Raw genomic sequence first — 11926 nt, forward strand, 5'->3', positions numbered from 1 at the left:
GTGGGGGAGGAGTGGGCCCAGGCCTGAGGGAGGGAGGAGGCTCACTCCTCCCCTCCCCCAGCTGCTATGTGGGGTTGCACCCACTGCTCTCCTCCCACCCCTGCATTGGGCCTGGGCCCACTCCTCTCCTTTCCCAACTGCCACAGCTGTCCCCGCTCCTTCCCCCCCACCCTGCATTGGGCCCACCCTGCAGGCAGGGCAGACAGAAGGGTGGGGAGGGGCAAGCTGAGGACAGTGCCCGTGGCCTCGCACCCCTGCAGCATCCCAACCCTGTTCCCCACCCCCCACCGCCATCACCTGCAAGCAGCAAGGGGGAGGATGGCCAAAGCCAGCTCCGGTGCCCTCCCGCCCCCACTGTCGCCACCTGCAGGGAGCAGGGCAAGGGGGGCAAGACCAGCTGCGCTGACCTCACCTGCCATCATGGCAGCACATTGGCACCTGTCCGAATGCTTCTTCGCACTCCGATTGGCTGTTTGTCAGCCAATCAGAGCATGAATAAAGCGTTATGGACCGACAGACAGATTACGGGCTTTTATAATATTAGAATATTCAGTACTATGACCCAATGAAAATATTCTATTAATTTGTAAATGGTGCAATTAACAATAGAAAACATTCAACTACGAACTAGTTCTGAGCCAAGTATATTTCAGCCAACCGTTACTAGGTGTTACTACTGCGTCCAAAGGTACTCTAGATGTTCTAGAACAGCGGTTCTTAACCATTTTTGTACTGGGACACATTTGTAAACATCATTGCCCAGTCCCAACCCAGTGCACCTCATTCCTGACCCGCTTCCCCCTGCGTGCAGTGTGTGGGGCAGGGGGTGGGCGTGTAGGGCAGGGCAGGGGTGTGTGGGGACGACACACAGCGGCAAGAAGCCCCTTGCAGGCTGGAATTCATTTTTAAAGTTTGTTCGCAACACTTTCATATATTCTTGCAACCCACGGGTTGAGAAACGCTGTTCTACAGAACTCGGGGGATGACATCCTTCTTTTGGAAATCTTACAGTACTGAAGGTGTGATGTACAATGAGGGTAATCAATGTAAGGGAGTAAAGGAGTATTAAGTACTACAGAGTACAAGAGCAGGTTGGTAAGATCACAACATAAGTTAAGAGCAGCTGCGTGCACTGTAATAGTTCTGGACTGTTGAGAGGAGAGGGTTGTGTGCAAACCATATACAAACCATTCATTCTTGACAGTCCACTGCAGTGTTTGTAGCAATGCTGCAAACATTTGTTTGCAGGAGAGACTTTAGATAGATAAGTAAGGAGGCCTGGTTAACAGACCTGGGTACAGCATTAACCCATGGCTCAGAATCACAGCTGGCTCATCCCGTGGAATATTAAGGAGGCAATTTCCCTACTTCGCTACTTCTTAATTACCCATACCCAAAAGCTGCTCCCTTCTGCTTCTAAATGCTTCAGGATAAAAATGACTTACTGAAGCTAAGTATTTCATACAACTAACATCTGCACAAAGCAAAACACCAGAGCTTCATACAGCAGACTTTATTTTATATTACAGTATCATTGCATTTCCTCATGCTATCTCCTGTGAGATGCCTCTTGTGTTACAAAGTACAAGTGACCACAAAGTAATATACTTTTTACAAAACATTCATATCAGACAGGATCTATTTAACAATTCAAGAGCAAATGCAAGTAAGAAGCCTCACTTTCAACAATACAGGCTGACTCAGTCTTGTAAGCATATTCATGAGATAAATACTAAAAACTGTCCTGTTTTCTACTGCACTGTCTTAAAAATAATGACCATGGGTCTATATAATGTAAGCAATAAAATCTTTAGTAGTTCTACCCCCAAGTATTTTTCCTCCCACACAGGTGCGACTAACAGTATCATTCTGGAGTGTACAGTGCCAGACACCCCTGGCTTCTTGCTCTGGTACGAGGGGGGCAGGGGTTGGGAAGCCAGGCCTCATGGTCCTAGGCCTTGGAAGCATCTCCTGACCAGTACTGTAAATATCTTCTGGACAGATACTTTTCCCCTGTCCTCCTCTTGGCCAGACATTTCAATACAGTACCTTAAATAAACATCAGTTACCAGTGCTTATCACATTCACTAGCTGATCTCTAACAATTCTTCCTTTTCTTTGGGATTTTTTCTTTTCCACAGATTTCCAAGAACAATCCCTATGAAAAGTAAACTTCCTAATGTGCGGTTAGAGGTAAACTTCTTCCAACAATCTTCAGGTTTGTTTATGTCCAAAGTGTAAATCTGTGAAAGTACAGGACAATGTTCTGTTTTTATTATTCTATAATTCCACAAGCCTGCTAGGCACTTCACATGCAGAGGATCTATGTTCCCAGAAACCCATCATCTTCAGCTCCATCTCCACAACAAGCTCTTTACAGACATGCATCCTGCCTTCAGTGGCTTCTTAACAGACACAGAGGTCTGCCTACTTGAGCTTATTACAAGATTTGTTTCAAATACAGTGCATACAACAGAAAAGCAGAAAAGGTGCCTTTGCGTCATGTATGGATGCTAATCCTGGCTCCTCTCTACAACAGAGAGACCAAGGAAGATGGTAAACGGTATTTACGCATGTCAGGATACAGACTGGGACCCAGTAGGATTTTCAGAAGTGCTGAGATACATCCAACTCCCCCTTGGCATCTGTGTGCATTCTGAAGAATTTAATAATGTTTGGTCTGAGTTTCATCACAAGCACAGAAAGAACTATGAAAGAAAGAACAGTTCTATACAACTGTGGTGTATAGAAAGCTGACTGGTCCTGCAGTGCTAGTTCTACCTCCACCTTTCCAGCTGCTCCAAAAGGCATCTATACTGCCCTTTGCAAAGAGGGCTCAGGATACCTGCAGAAGCAGCTGGGAACAAGGATTAGCTGCCTCCATTCCCTGTCCCTACTACTTCATGTGACGGAAGAAAATGTAAGCTGTCAAGAACAGAGTTACCAACAGGAAGTGCAGTGGAACAAAACAGAAAGAAGCAAAAGAGAGGCAAGAGGGCCTTTGCTGGCAAGAGGGGGGAAAAAGGAGCAAGAGATCTCAACATATTCAGTGAATAGTCCAAGGAGGTGATCCTTCCCCTCTATGTGGCACTGGTCAGGCCGCAGTTGGAGTACTGCATCCAGTTCTGGGCTCCGCACTTCAGGAGGGATGTGGACAGCATTGAGAGGGTTCAGAGGAGGGCCACCCACATGATCGGGGGCAGCAGGGCAGGCCCTACGAGGAGAGGCTACAGGACCTGAACCTGTTCAGGCTCCACAAGAGAAGGCTGGGGGGGGATCTAGTGGCCTGTTACAAACTAGTCAGAGGGGACCAGCAGGCATTGGGGGAGTCCCTGTTCCCCCAAGCACTACCAGGAGTGACCAGAAATAACGGTCACAAGCTGGCAGAGGGTAGGTTCAGACTAGACATCAGGAGGCGCTACTTCACAGTCAGGGCGGCTAGGATCTGGAACCAACTTCCAAGAGAAGTGGTGCTGGCTCCTACCCTGGAAGACTTTAAGAGGAGGTTAGATGAATACCTTGCTGGGGTCGTTTGACCCCAGTACTCTTTTCTGCCATGGCAGGGGGTCGGACTTGATGATCTGTCAAGGTCCCTTCCAACCCTACCAACTACGAAACTATGAATATAGCAAAAGGAAACTGCAATTAACTTCCTAGGAATAATCAAACACATATGAAGCTAAAGGCAACTGAATGCCTGAATAACACCTTCCCTCTGGACCTGAAACTGCTATAGAGGCACAAAGAATGACATAACTAGATTCCGATTGGGAAATATGTAGAAACATATCCATGAGGCACTAGTATAAAATGCGACCCACACCTTCAGACGTAAAATCTCTTGACCTGAAGTTTGCATAGTCAGTGAGTCAAGAAACAAATTAAAGAACAGTAACCACTTTACAAAATAGTTCTTTAAAAGAGTAAAACTAACATATAAGTCTTTGTTCAGACCTGTCGCTAGTTAAACTGTTTCCTTTTGGCTGAACATTTACCTTCTTTAATAAGACAGGAATAAATCTCTATGACCCATGTTCCTCTTTTTCTCTACTAGCACTATGAGGTAGTGAAGCAACCAGAAATGAAATTAAGCAGGCTACACATAATCCATATTATGACTCAGCTGGTTTATCATTGAAATAAGTAATTTTGTGTCTGTTTTTTGGTTTTCAGGCATCCAAATCTGGCCTTGAGAACAATAGTTCACATTGTGCCAAAACTCAAGACTCATGTGGAAACAAAATTCTAGCCACTGAATCAGAAAAAAGGAAATCTAGCATGATAAGAAAAAGGAAATTTGGTGCTCATAAAGCATGCCACAAACAATTTTAGAGAATGAAATATTCCCATCCACAGTGACAGTACTGCCTCTATCTGCATGTTGTCTGCACATCCTACATTACCCCAACACACGTTAAGACCTCATCAGGGGAAGATTGTGGATCAGTCTTCAACCTAATTACATACTTAAACTGTTGAACTAACAGCAAGGTTGCCAGTAAAGAAGCATTTACTACAGTGACCACCAATTCGTTTTCTACAGAGTACTCACTCTCACTATAATCTTGGACTAGATAGGAGCTGAATATTGAGTTTGAAAAGTCACTATGATCAGAAATATAAGTATGTGACATTTTTTACTTTGTTTATTCTCAATTTTATCTAATCTGCTCATACCACTTTAGTAACCCCCCCCCATTTATTTTAATCATTATCTCTTCAAAAACAACACACCTGTGGGATAATGAATTGGACTGATTCTTGGATGACAAAAGAATTAAATTTGCTTTTGGTGATGGTGCATAAACCAGAGAAATTTAGTTTGACTTTCACATCCCGTACTGCGCTTGCACGGCTGGTAATCCAGGAAGATCCATCCAGGTGTAAACTGAGCCAATTTAATGGACTCACGTGGAAGAAAACAAACAAACAAAACCCCTTTTATATAGCTCTTCTACAGAGTATAACCACATTTTAAATATCAAGCAGTCACTACCAAGAAACAGAACCATTTAGTCTCCCAATCTCCCAAACCAGTGTCCCAGTCTCACTAGGTACCAACTGTAAGCCCTAGTTATTTTATGTATCCACATGTCATGGTGACAACATTAGACACACTGGGAGAAAAATCAAGATTACTATCTCCTGATTCTTGTAAAAGCAGACCTAGGTTAAGCTCGTGTTGAATATAAGTTTGAGACAAGAGGTGGATGTGTTAGGCAAACTGACATAGGATTACTAACAAACAGAAAAAATGATAAGAAAAATGATGAATTCAAACCTGGTAAGCTAAGTGGGCCCCTACGGCAGCCACTGCTGTGTAGTAAGGGAAGGTCTGATCACAATTCATTCCCGCCACACACAAACCCATGAGCATAATGCCACCAAAACCACTGAGCCATTGCTTGGTGTCTTCCTTGAATCGTAGAGCTGTCGATTTCACACCAATGACAACATCATCTCTTTTATCCTAGAATGAAAAAGATTGTTACCAGGAAAAAAAAAAAAAAAAAAAAAAAAAAGCACTGCATGAGGCATTTTGCTATACCTTCTGGGAGTGTGGCCAGTATAAGAGAAAGGCCTTTTTTCAAGGCTATGATGTTTATATTTTAGAAAGAGTCCTTAAGTGAAGTTCTTAAGCTTGTTTTAGTCACCAACATAGAGAGCCTGATTTCCAAAGCTGCTGAGTACTTATTTAATTAATGGCTTAAAAAAATTATTTTAAGAGATTCCACACCTAGGTATGCACAACGCTTGAAGATAAGCCTTCAAGCAGGATATTCAAACCTCTCACACAGCCAGTATAATGAAAAGGACGTCAAAAGCATTAGGGCATGGGGCACTGGTTGGGGTGAAAAAACTAATGGAGATGAAATTTTTTTCTAAGAGCTGTTTCCTGCTGTTTTCAATCTTATGAAGGTCAAAAATTGCAGCAGAAAGGATAGAGGAGCCATGTTTATCCAGAATAATAAATTAAACACACTTGGACACCCACACATATCAAACAAGGAAGAAATTATACCCAACCTCACTACTTTACCTGATGAGCATAGATAGTGTCATATATCAATGTCCACATAACTCCAGAAAAGTACAAAGGCACACAGACAGACCAATCACATGAGCCTTTGATGGCAGACCACCCAAGCAAGGCACCCCAATTAAATGTAAGCCCTGTAAGCCATAAAACATGAAAAAAAAATACATGTTGAACTGAAGTGTAATAGTCAGGAACAATTTAACTTCTATTTTTCATCCACATAAGACACTCAAACATAATATTTTTAAACCTTATACACCCAGAACCCTTGTACCATATTTGAAAACGAAGGACAAAGGTAAATTACTCTGTTATTTCCTTGTGGGGAAGGAAAAAGGAACTGTGCGAAAGACAAGGAACAATAGCTTTACAGGAAAACAGCCCTCTCTTCCTTCTGGCTAGTTCTCGTGTTTCATGTTCTGCTTGTATCTGCAACAGAAGGGAAACAACTAACATCCCTGTCTCTGGATGGTGCACTGAAGAGGATACTGACTATTCCAACAGAGCAATAAGGCATCTTAAAGAGAGTTAGCTTTAACTTGTCCTTTCTGTCCCCACTTGGTCTGGAGGTAGCATAATATTGCAATGCTTCTGCCAAGGAGTGCTCTTTGTTGCTATACAGGTGACGCAAACTCAGTTTCTGCTTCTACTGTTTTCACTGGCCCATGATGACAGGCAATCTAAAATTCAATCTACACCCACCATACTGTGTTGCTGAGTGAATGCACCAAAAGAAAAGAATCCTAAGAAATTCTGGTCTTGTCTCCAGCTTTCTAAGATTAAAAACAATTCTAGTTTGTGTGGAATCCTTGATAAAGAAAAACGTGCCCTATAGTAAATCACGTGGAATGTAAGAAAATCTCAAACGTGTATCACATTGTTGGGCCTGTAACACACATTTATATATTTGATGTTTCTACTGAACAACAGTAACTATATATTACACATTAAGCATACTATATAGCATAAGTAGTAAAATATTACAAACAGATTTTTCCTCCTAAATTAAACTTTATGTAGCTAACATAGGGCCCAGTCCTGCAACACTTACATGTGACAAGTTTCAACAAAGTCTGCAGGACTAGGCCTGTATCTAAAATAACAAAAATGCCAAAGTTTCTGCATAACTGGCTGTGTTGTTAAAGAACAATAAGTGGAGGGGAACAAAACATACATGGCAGTGATGGTTCTTAAAAAGATGACACACAACAATTTCAGGAGAAAAAATTATGGAAGCCAACACATATGAAAGACGTCTTAGCAACCCAAGTTGGAATACTGTGTAGTACTTCTCTTTACTTCAGTTAAATTAAGTGTTTCAGATTGCAAGCTTTCTTAACTATGCATTTCACCCTACACTTCAGAGCTTGGGAGAAAAACATCTCATATCTCCCAGGACCGCAGTTTATTCTTAGGTAAAAATATTCACTCACTCTCTCTCAACATCACTGCACATGGAAATAAAAAGAAAGCTCCAATTGATTGATTAACCATTTGAGGATGCACCATTTCATGGATCTTTCTTGCAGTTTCAGGCAACTTGATTTAATACATTCACTCAACAATGAAGATTTTACCAGAACACAAAACAATTATATTTGAAAGAAAAGAAAAATAGCCATTTTTTAACTCACCCAAAACTAACTGTGGCCAATACGTGATTCTCTTCATCAGGGGGTAAGTAATCACAAGAGACAAAGAAGCTGTTCCTAGAGCAATGCTATAACAAGAGACATTTATCAGAAAACTTCTCGTTTTGTTTAAAATCATTCTGTTATACTCACCATTACTTCCTAGGCAAAGGATCAATATTTCTGATATAATGATATCAGATTCTTAACTACAGAATCGCAGTTGATTCTTTAGTTAAAACTGAAATAATTCTTTCATTATCAACCCACAAATTCATTTGCTGGTAACTTTCCCAAAATAATTGCCTTTTCTGTTGAAATTCATCATTCCTGGCTTTGGCTTCCTGGAGAACTATAGTAAGAATGAATAATCACATACACATTACCTATAGTAATTCAGGCAGAGCAGCACACATAAAGCCAAGCTAAGTTGTCCCCCAAGAAAAACCAAGGCTTGAAAAGCTGAGATATCTCCAGAAGCTATTGGTCTACTTGCTGTTCTGGTAACCTAAACAGAGAAAGAACTGTTTTAATATGAAACCCAATATAACCTGTTAAAATATATATTACAAGCAAAAGGCAGACTTTAATGCAATGTATGCTGGCTAAGGTAGAAGTTCAAGCGTCACTGACTAACACCCTCCTCCCACCCTCCAGTAAAAACAAACCCATAAATAACTAAAGCTACACAAGCTGGCAGCACCCAATACCCGGGCAAAAGATAAGTTCCATGTGACAGAATCAAAGCAAATGGCCTGGAAGGCAGTGAAAAAGACTTGTTTTAAGAATACAAAAGCCAGGGTAATGAATTACCTGAGAGGTCTACAGAGTTAGCCACCAGAACTGAGTGAGCAGAACCATGGGCTTTGTGCTTGCTACAGCACATGATAATATTGCAATGTTCTTTGAAAAGAAGGTATGTGCATAATTATTCTTTAATTAGTTAATCATAAGGGTATACCCACATATGGTTTTATGAGACTGGATCAGGTTATGAATGGTAAAAAAAATTAAATGTAATAAAAAACCTGATTTGTGTATAAAACTTCTGAAGTAATTCCCTGCGTTGATCCACACTGCCAAGAGTATGTTCAGCTCTTTGACAGCAATTAAAAGTTATTTGTTAACAAGCTCAACTTGCGCTCTGTATGTTTGAACTGATGACAGGTTGGAAAAATTAAGCACACAAGTCAGGGAATGTAACTGTTAAGGTTCCTATTCCATTAATTTTCCCCCTGTTGCATCCTGAACACAGCACCCCTCTGCATCTGTGCTTAAACAGATTAAAATGTCTCCTAAATGGCAGCAGACTCCAGTAATTCTACATACACACGCAGACCCCCTCTGCTGATTTGTTCTGCTAATAAGGGCTGGAACCTGCATAAGGAAGACGTGCAGCCAATGTTAGTCATTTGAAAGCAGCCTTCAAACTTGTCCTTGTCTTGATGCAAGACAAAAGAAGTTTTACTTCATGAAAAGGCCAGAGATTTACTTACTCATCAAACATTTAAAGGAGCCTGCCTGTTCTTTTCAAATCCATGCAGTTTTCTCTACCTTTTTGTCATACTCCTGATCCCACATGTCGTTGATTGTACAGCCTGCTCCACGCATCAGAACTGCTCCAGCACCAAACAGTGACAGCATATACCAGTCTGGAAAGCAACATGGCTCTGCAGCCAAGCCTATGCTCCAAGTACATGGCAGATACAACAGCCATGTTCCTAAGGACAAAAACAGAAGTTGACAAGGATTAGGAAAAGAGAAATCATAGTGGAATTACTCCTTAGGGTAACATCAACAGCAAATAAATACTGAATGAACTAATTAAAAGCTTCTAAAACTGCAAAACCAAAGCTGAGAGAAGTTAAGCTATAAATGGCAAGGCAATGTTGTTCTACAATTTGTTGCATTCCTTTCCTCCTGTTGTGTTGTATTTTTGGCTAAACTGTTAAAAAAACGTACTTTAAAAAGATATTCCCCCTACCTTTCTGCCAAACAGAAGACTGAACTGTGGAGAAAATGCTTGAGGAATCAGCCAGATATTCAGGCAAGAGAGAAAGCACGTTCATTAGGCCATCCTGTTCTCTCTTCAGAACAAATATGTGGCTACCTTTACAATTTTTCACAATTAAAAAGTGTCCTCTTCAGTTCATATTATTTAAAGGCAAATCAATAAAGTGTGTATGCTCCACATACCAAGCTACCCAACTAGGATAAATAAGCTTATTGAAAGTAGGTGTGCACCGATAGAGATTTTTGGGACTGATACCAATAGCTGAATTTTAAGGAGGCATATCAGCCAATACCAATCCAATTTCCAATAGGTAGCTCTTCAGCTTGAAGAGCTACATCCAGCTGTAAAGTTTGGCACGGTGGAAGAGGAGGGGGCAGATCAAGGTTCCTGCAGTGAGGGAGGGAATGGGGCCGGGACAGGGGCAGGCGCTGACCAGACAAGGCAGGGAGAGGCATGGGACAGAGTCACAAGCAGCTCATCTGGGGGGCGCATGCGACAGGGGGCAGACTGCAGCTGCAGGCCCTGGTCGGACCAGGAGGCACGGCTCGTCAGGGGGCAGGGGCTGCTCTCACCACTGAGCGCAGCTCTCCTGCTGCTTGTCCAGGAGGGCATGGATGAGCAGTGGGAGCCACCACGTGAGCCACGCACAATGGCAGGAGCCACCCCATCCCCTTCCAATCCCCCTCCCGTCCCCAATACCCCTGATAAACTTATAGCTGGCCATAAGATCGCGCCTGAGCCTGCGCTTTTGCAGGCTAACGAGTCCCATAGCTCTCAGCCTGTCATTGTAAGGTCTGTTTTCCTGACCTCTGATCATGCGCATGGCTCTTCTCTAGACTCTCAAGCTTCTCCACATCCTTTTTGAATTGTGGAGCCCAAAACTGAACGCAGTACTCCAGCTGCGGCTTCACCAAGGCAGAGTGCAATGGGAGAATGACGTCCTGGGATTTGCTTGAGAAGAATCTATGGATGCAAGCCAGCGTTTTGCTTGCTTTACTAGCCGTAGCATCACACTGAAGGCTCATGTTCATCTTGCGGTCAATCATGACCCCCAAGTCCCTTTCATCTGTAGTGCTAGCCAGCATAGCACTGCCGAGCCTGATCACCCTCCTGTCCTCAGGTGTGGACGCTTTACCCCAGAGTTTGGTGTTGGCAGCAAAGCCCGCTTCTGACACCAATGTCCGCATCATTAATGAAGATGTTAAATAGTATAGGGCCAAGGACAGAGCCTTGGGGGACCCCACTGGTCACAGGGCACCATGACGATTGACTTTCGTCAACAACCACCCTCTGGGTCTGACCACGGAGCCAATTCCCCAGCCAGCGGATTGTGGTGTGGCCGAGGCCACAGTTAGCCAGTTTTATTAAGAGGTGATCATGGGGTACCAGATTGAAGGCTTTTCTGAAGTCAAGATATACATCAATCTCCTCTCCCTTGTCCAGGTGATAGGCCACCTGGTCATAAAAGGAAATGAGATTGGTCAAACAAAACCTACCCGCAACAAACCCATGCTGGCTATCCCTCAGGATGTTGCCATCGGCTAGTCTGTTGAGAATGGCCTCTTTGATAATCTTTGCTAAGACCTTCCCTGGGATAGAAGTGAGGCTGATGGGCCTGTAGTTTGCCAGATACACTTTCCTCCCTTTCTTGAAGACAGGCACCACACTGGCCTTCTGCCAGTCATCAGGCACTACATCACAGCACCAGAAGCTCTCGAAGATCCGTGCCAGGGGCTGAGCTATGATGCTCACCAGCTCCTTGAGTACCCTGGGGTGCAGACTGTCAGGGCCGGCTGACTTGAAGGTGTCCAGCCTCTCAAGGTGTTCCTTCACAAGGTCAGCATTGATGGAAGGCAAGGAATACGATTCAAAAAGACTGAAAACCCCTGACCTATGGTATGCGTTCATTTTTTATGAACTTCTAGTTAATTTTTACAGGAATAAAAATATGTGTGGTTTCATATGCAGCGATGCGTCCCCATCTGCATCCCTCTTGTTACAGGCAACACCACAGGTGATGTCACATACATGCGATGATACAACTCACCATCCGCCCGCCCTTGTCACAAGTCTAGACCCGCCCCGCGGCGCGGGGCAAGAAGCGGGCTCCCCACGGGCCGTTCCGATCCCTCCAACGGGCGGGGGGAGAGAGGGGGGGACGCCGGGCGTTCGGGGGCTCCGTGACGTAGCCCTGGGAGGAGGGCGGACCCCCACGCACTCACCAATGGGCCGGTCCAGTCG

At 43.5% G+C, this 11926-nt stretch overlaps 2 protein-coding genes across 3 annotated transcripts in view; both read right to left on the minus strand.

Annotated features, from left to right (window-relative positions):
* Positions 1-5408, minus strand: part of PLAC8 (placenta specific 8) — a 33390-nt gene extending 27982 nt beyond the window's left edge. Inside the window, exon 1 of one of the 2 annotated variants that reach the window (XM_014527488.2) lies at positions 5282-5408. The gene's annotated coding sequence lies outside the window, so the exon portion shown is untranslated. Of the gene's footprint in view, positions 1-297; positions 319-5281 lie in introns of those variants that run through there. The other variant, XM_006038951.3, reaches the window with a different exon arrangement.
* COQ2 (coenzyme Q2, polyprenyltransferase) lies at positions 1499-11920 on the minus strand. Its single transcript, XM_006038954.3, has 7 exons — positions 11908-11920; positions 9226-9392; positions 8058-8179; positions 7675-7760; positions 6041-6174; positions 5282-5470; positions 1499-2243 (listed from the first exon to the last, which is right to left on the minus strand). The coding sequence occupies exons 2-7, from the start codon at positions 9313-9315 to the stop codon at positions 2088-2090; spliced, it is 777 nt and encodes a 258-aa protein (XP_006039016.2). The 5' UTR covers positions 9316-9392; positions 11908-11920; the 3' UTR covers positions 1499-2087.
* Between the last annotated feature and the right edge of the window lie 6 nt (positions 11921-11926).

This window comes from Alligator sinensis, unplaced genomic scaffold (genome assembly GCF_000455745.1).
Source record: "Alligator sinensis unplaced genomic scaffold, ASM45574v1 scaffold1019_1, whole genome shotgun sequence".
NCBI lineage: Eukaryota > Metazoa > Chordata > Crocodylia > Alligatoridae > Alligator > Alligator sinensis.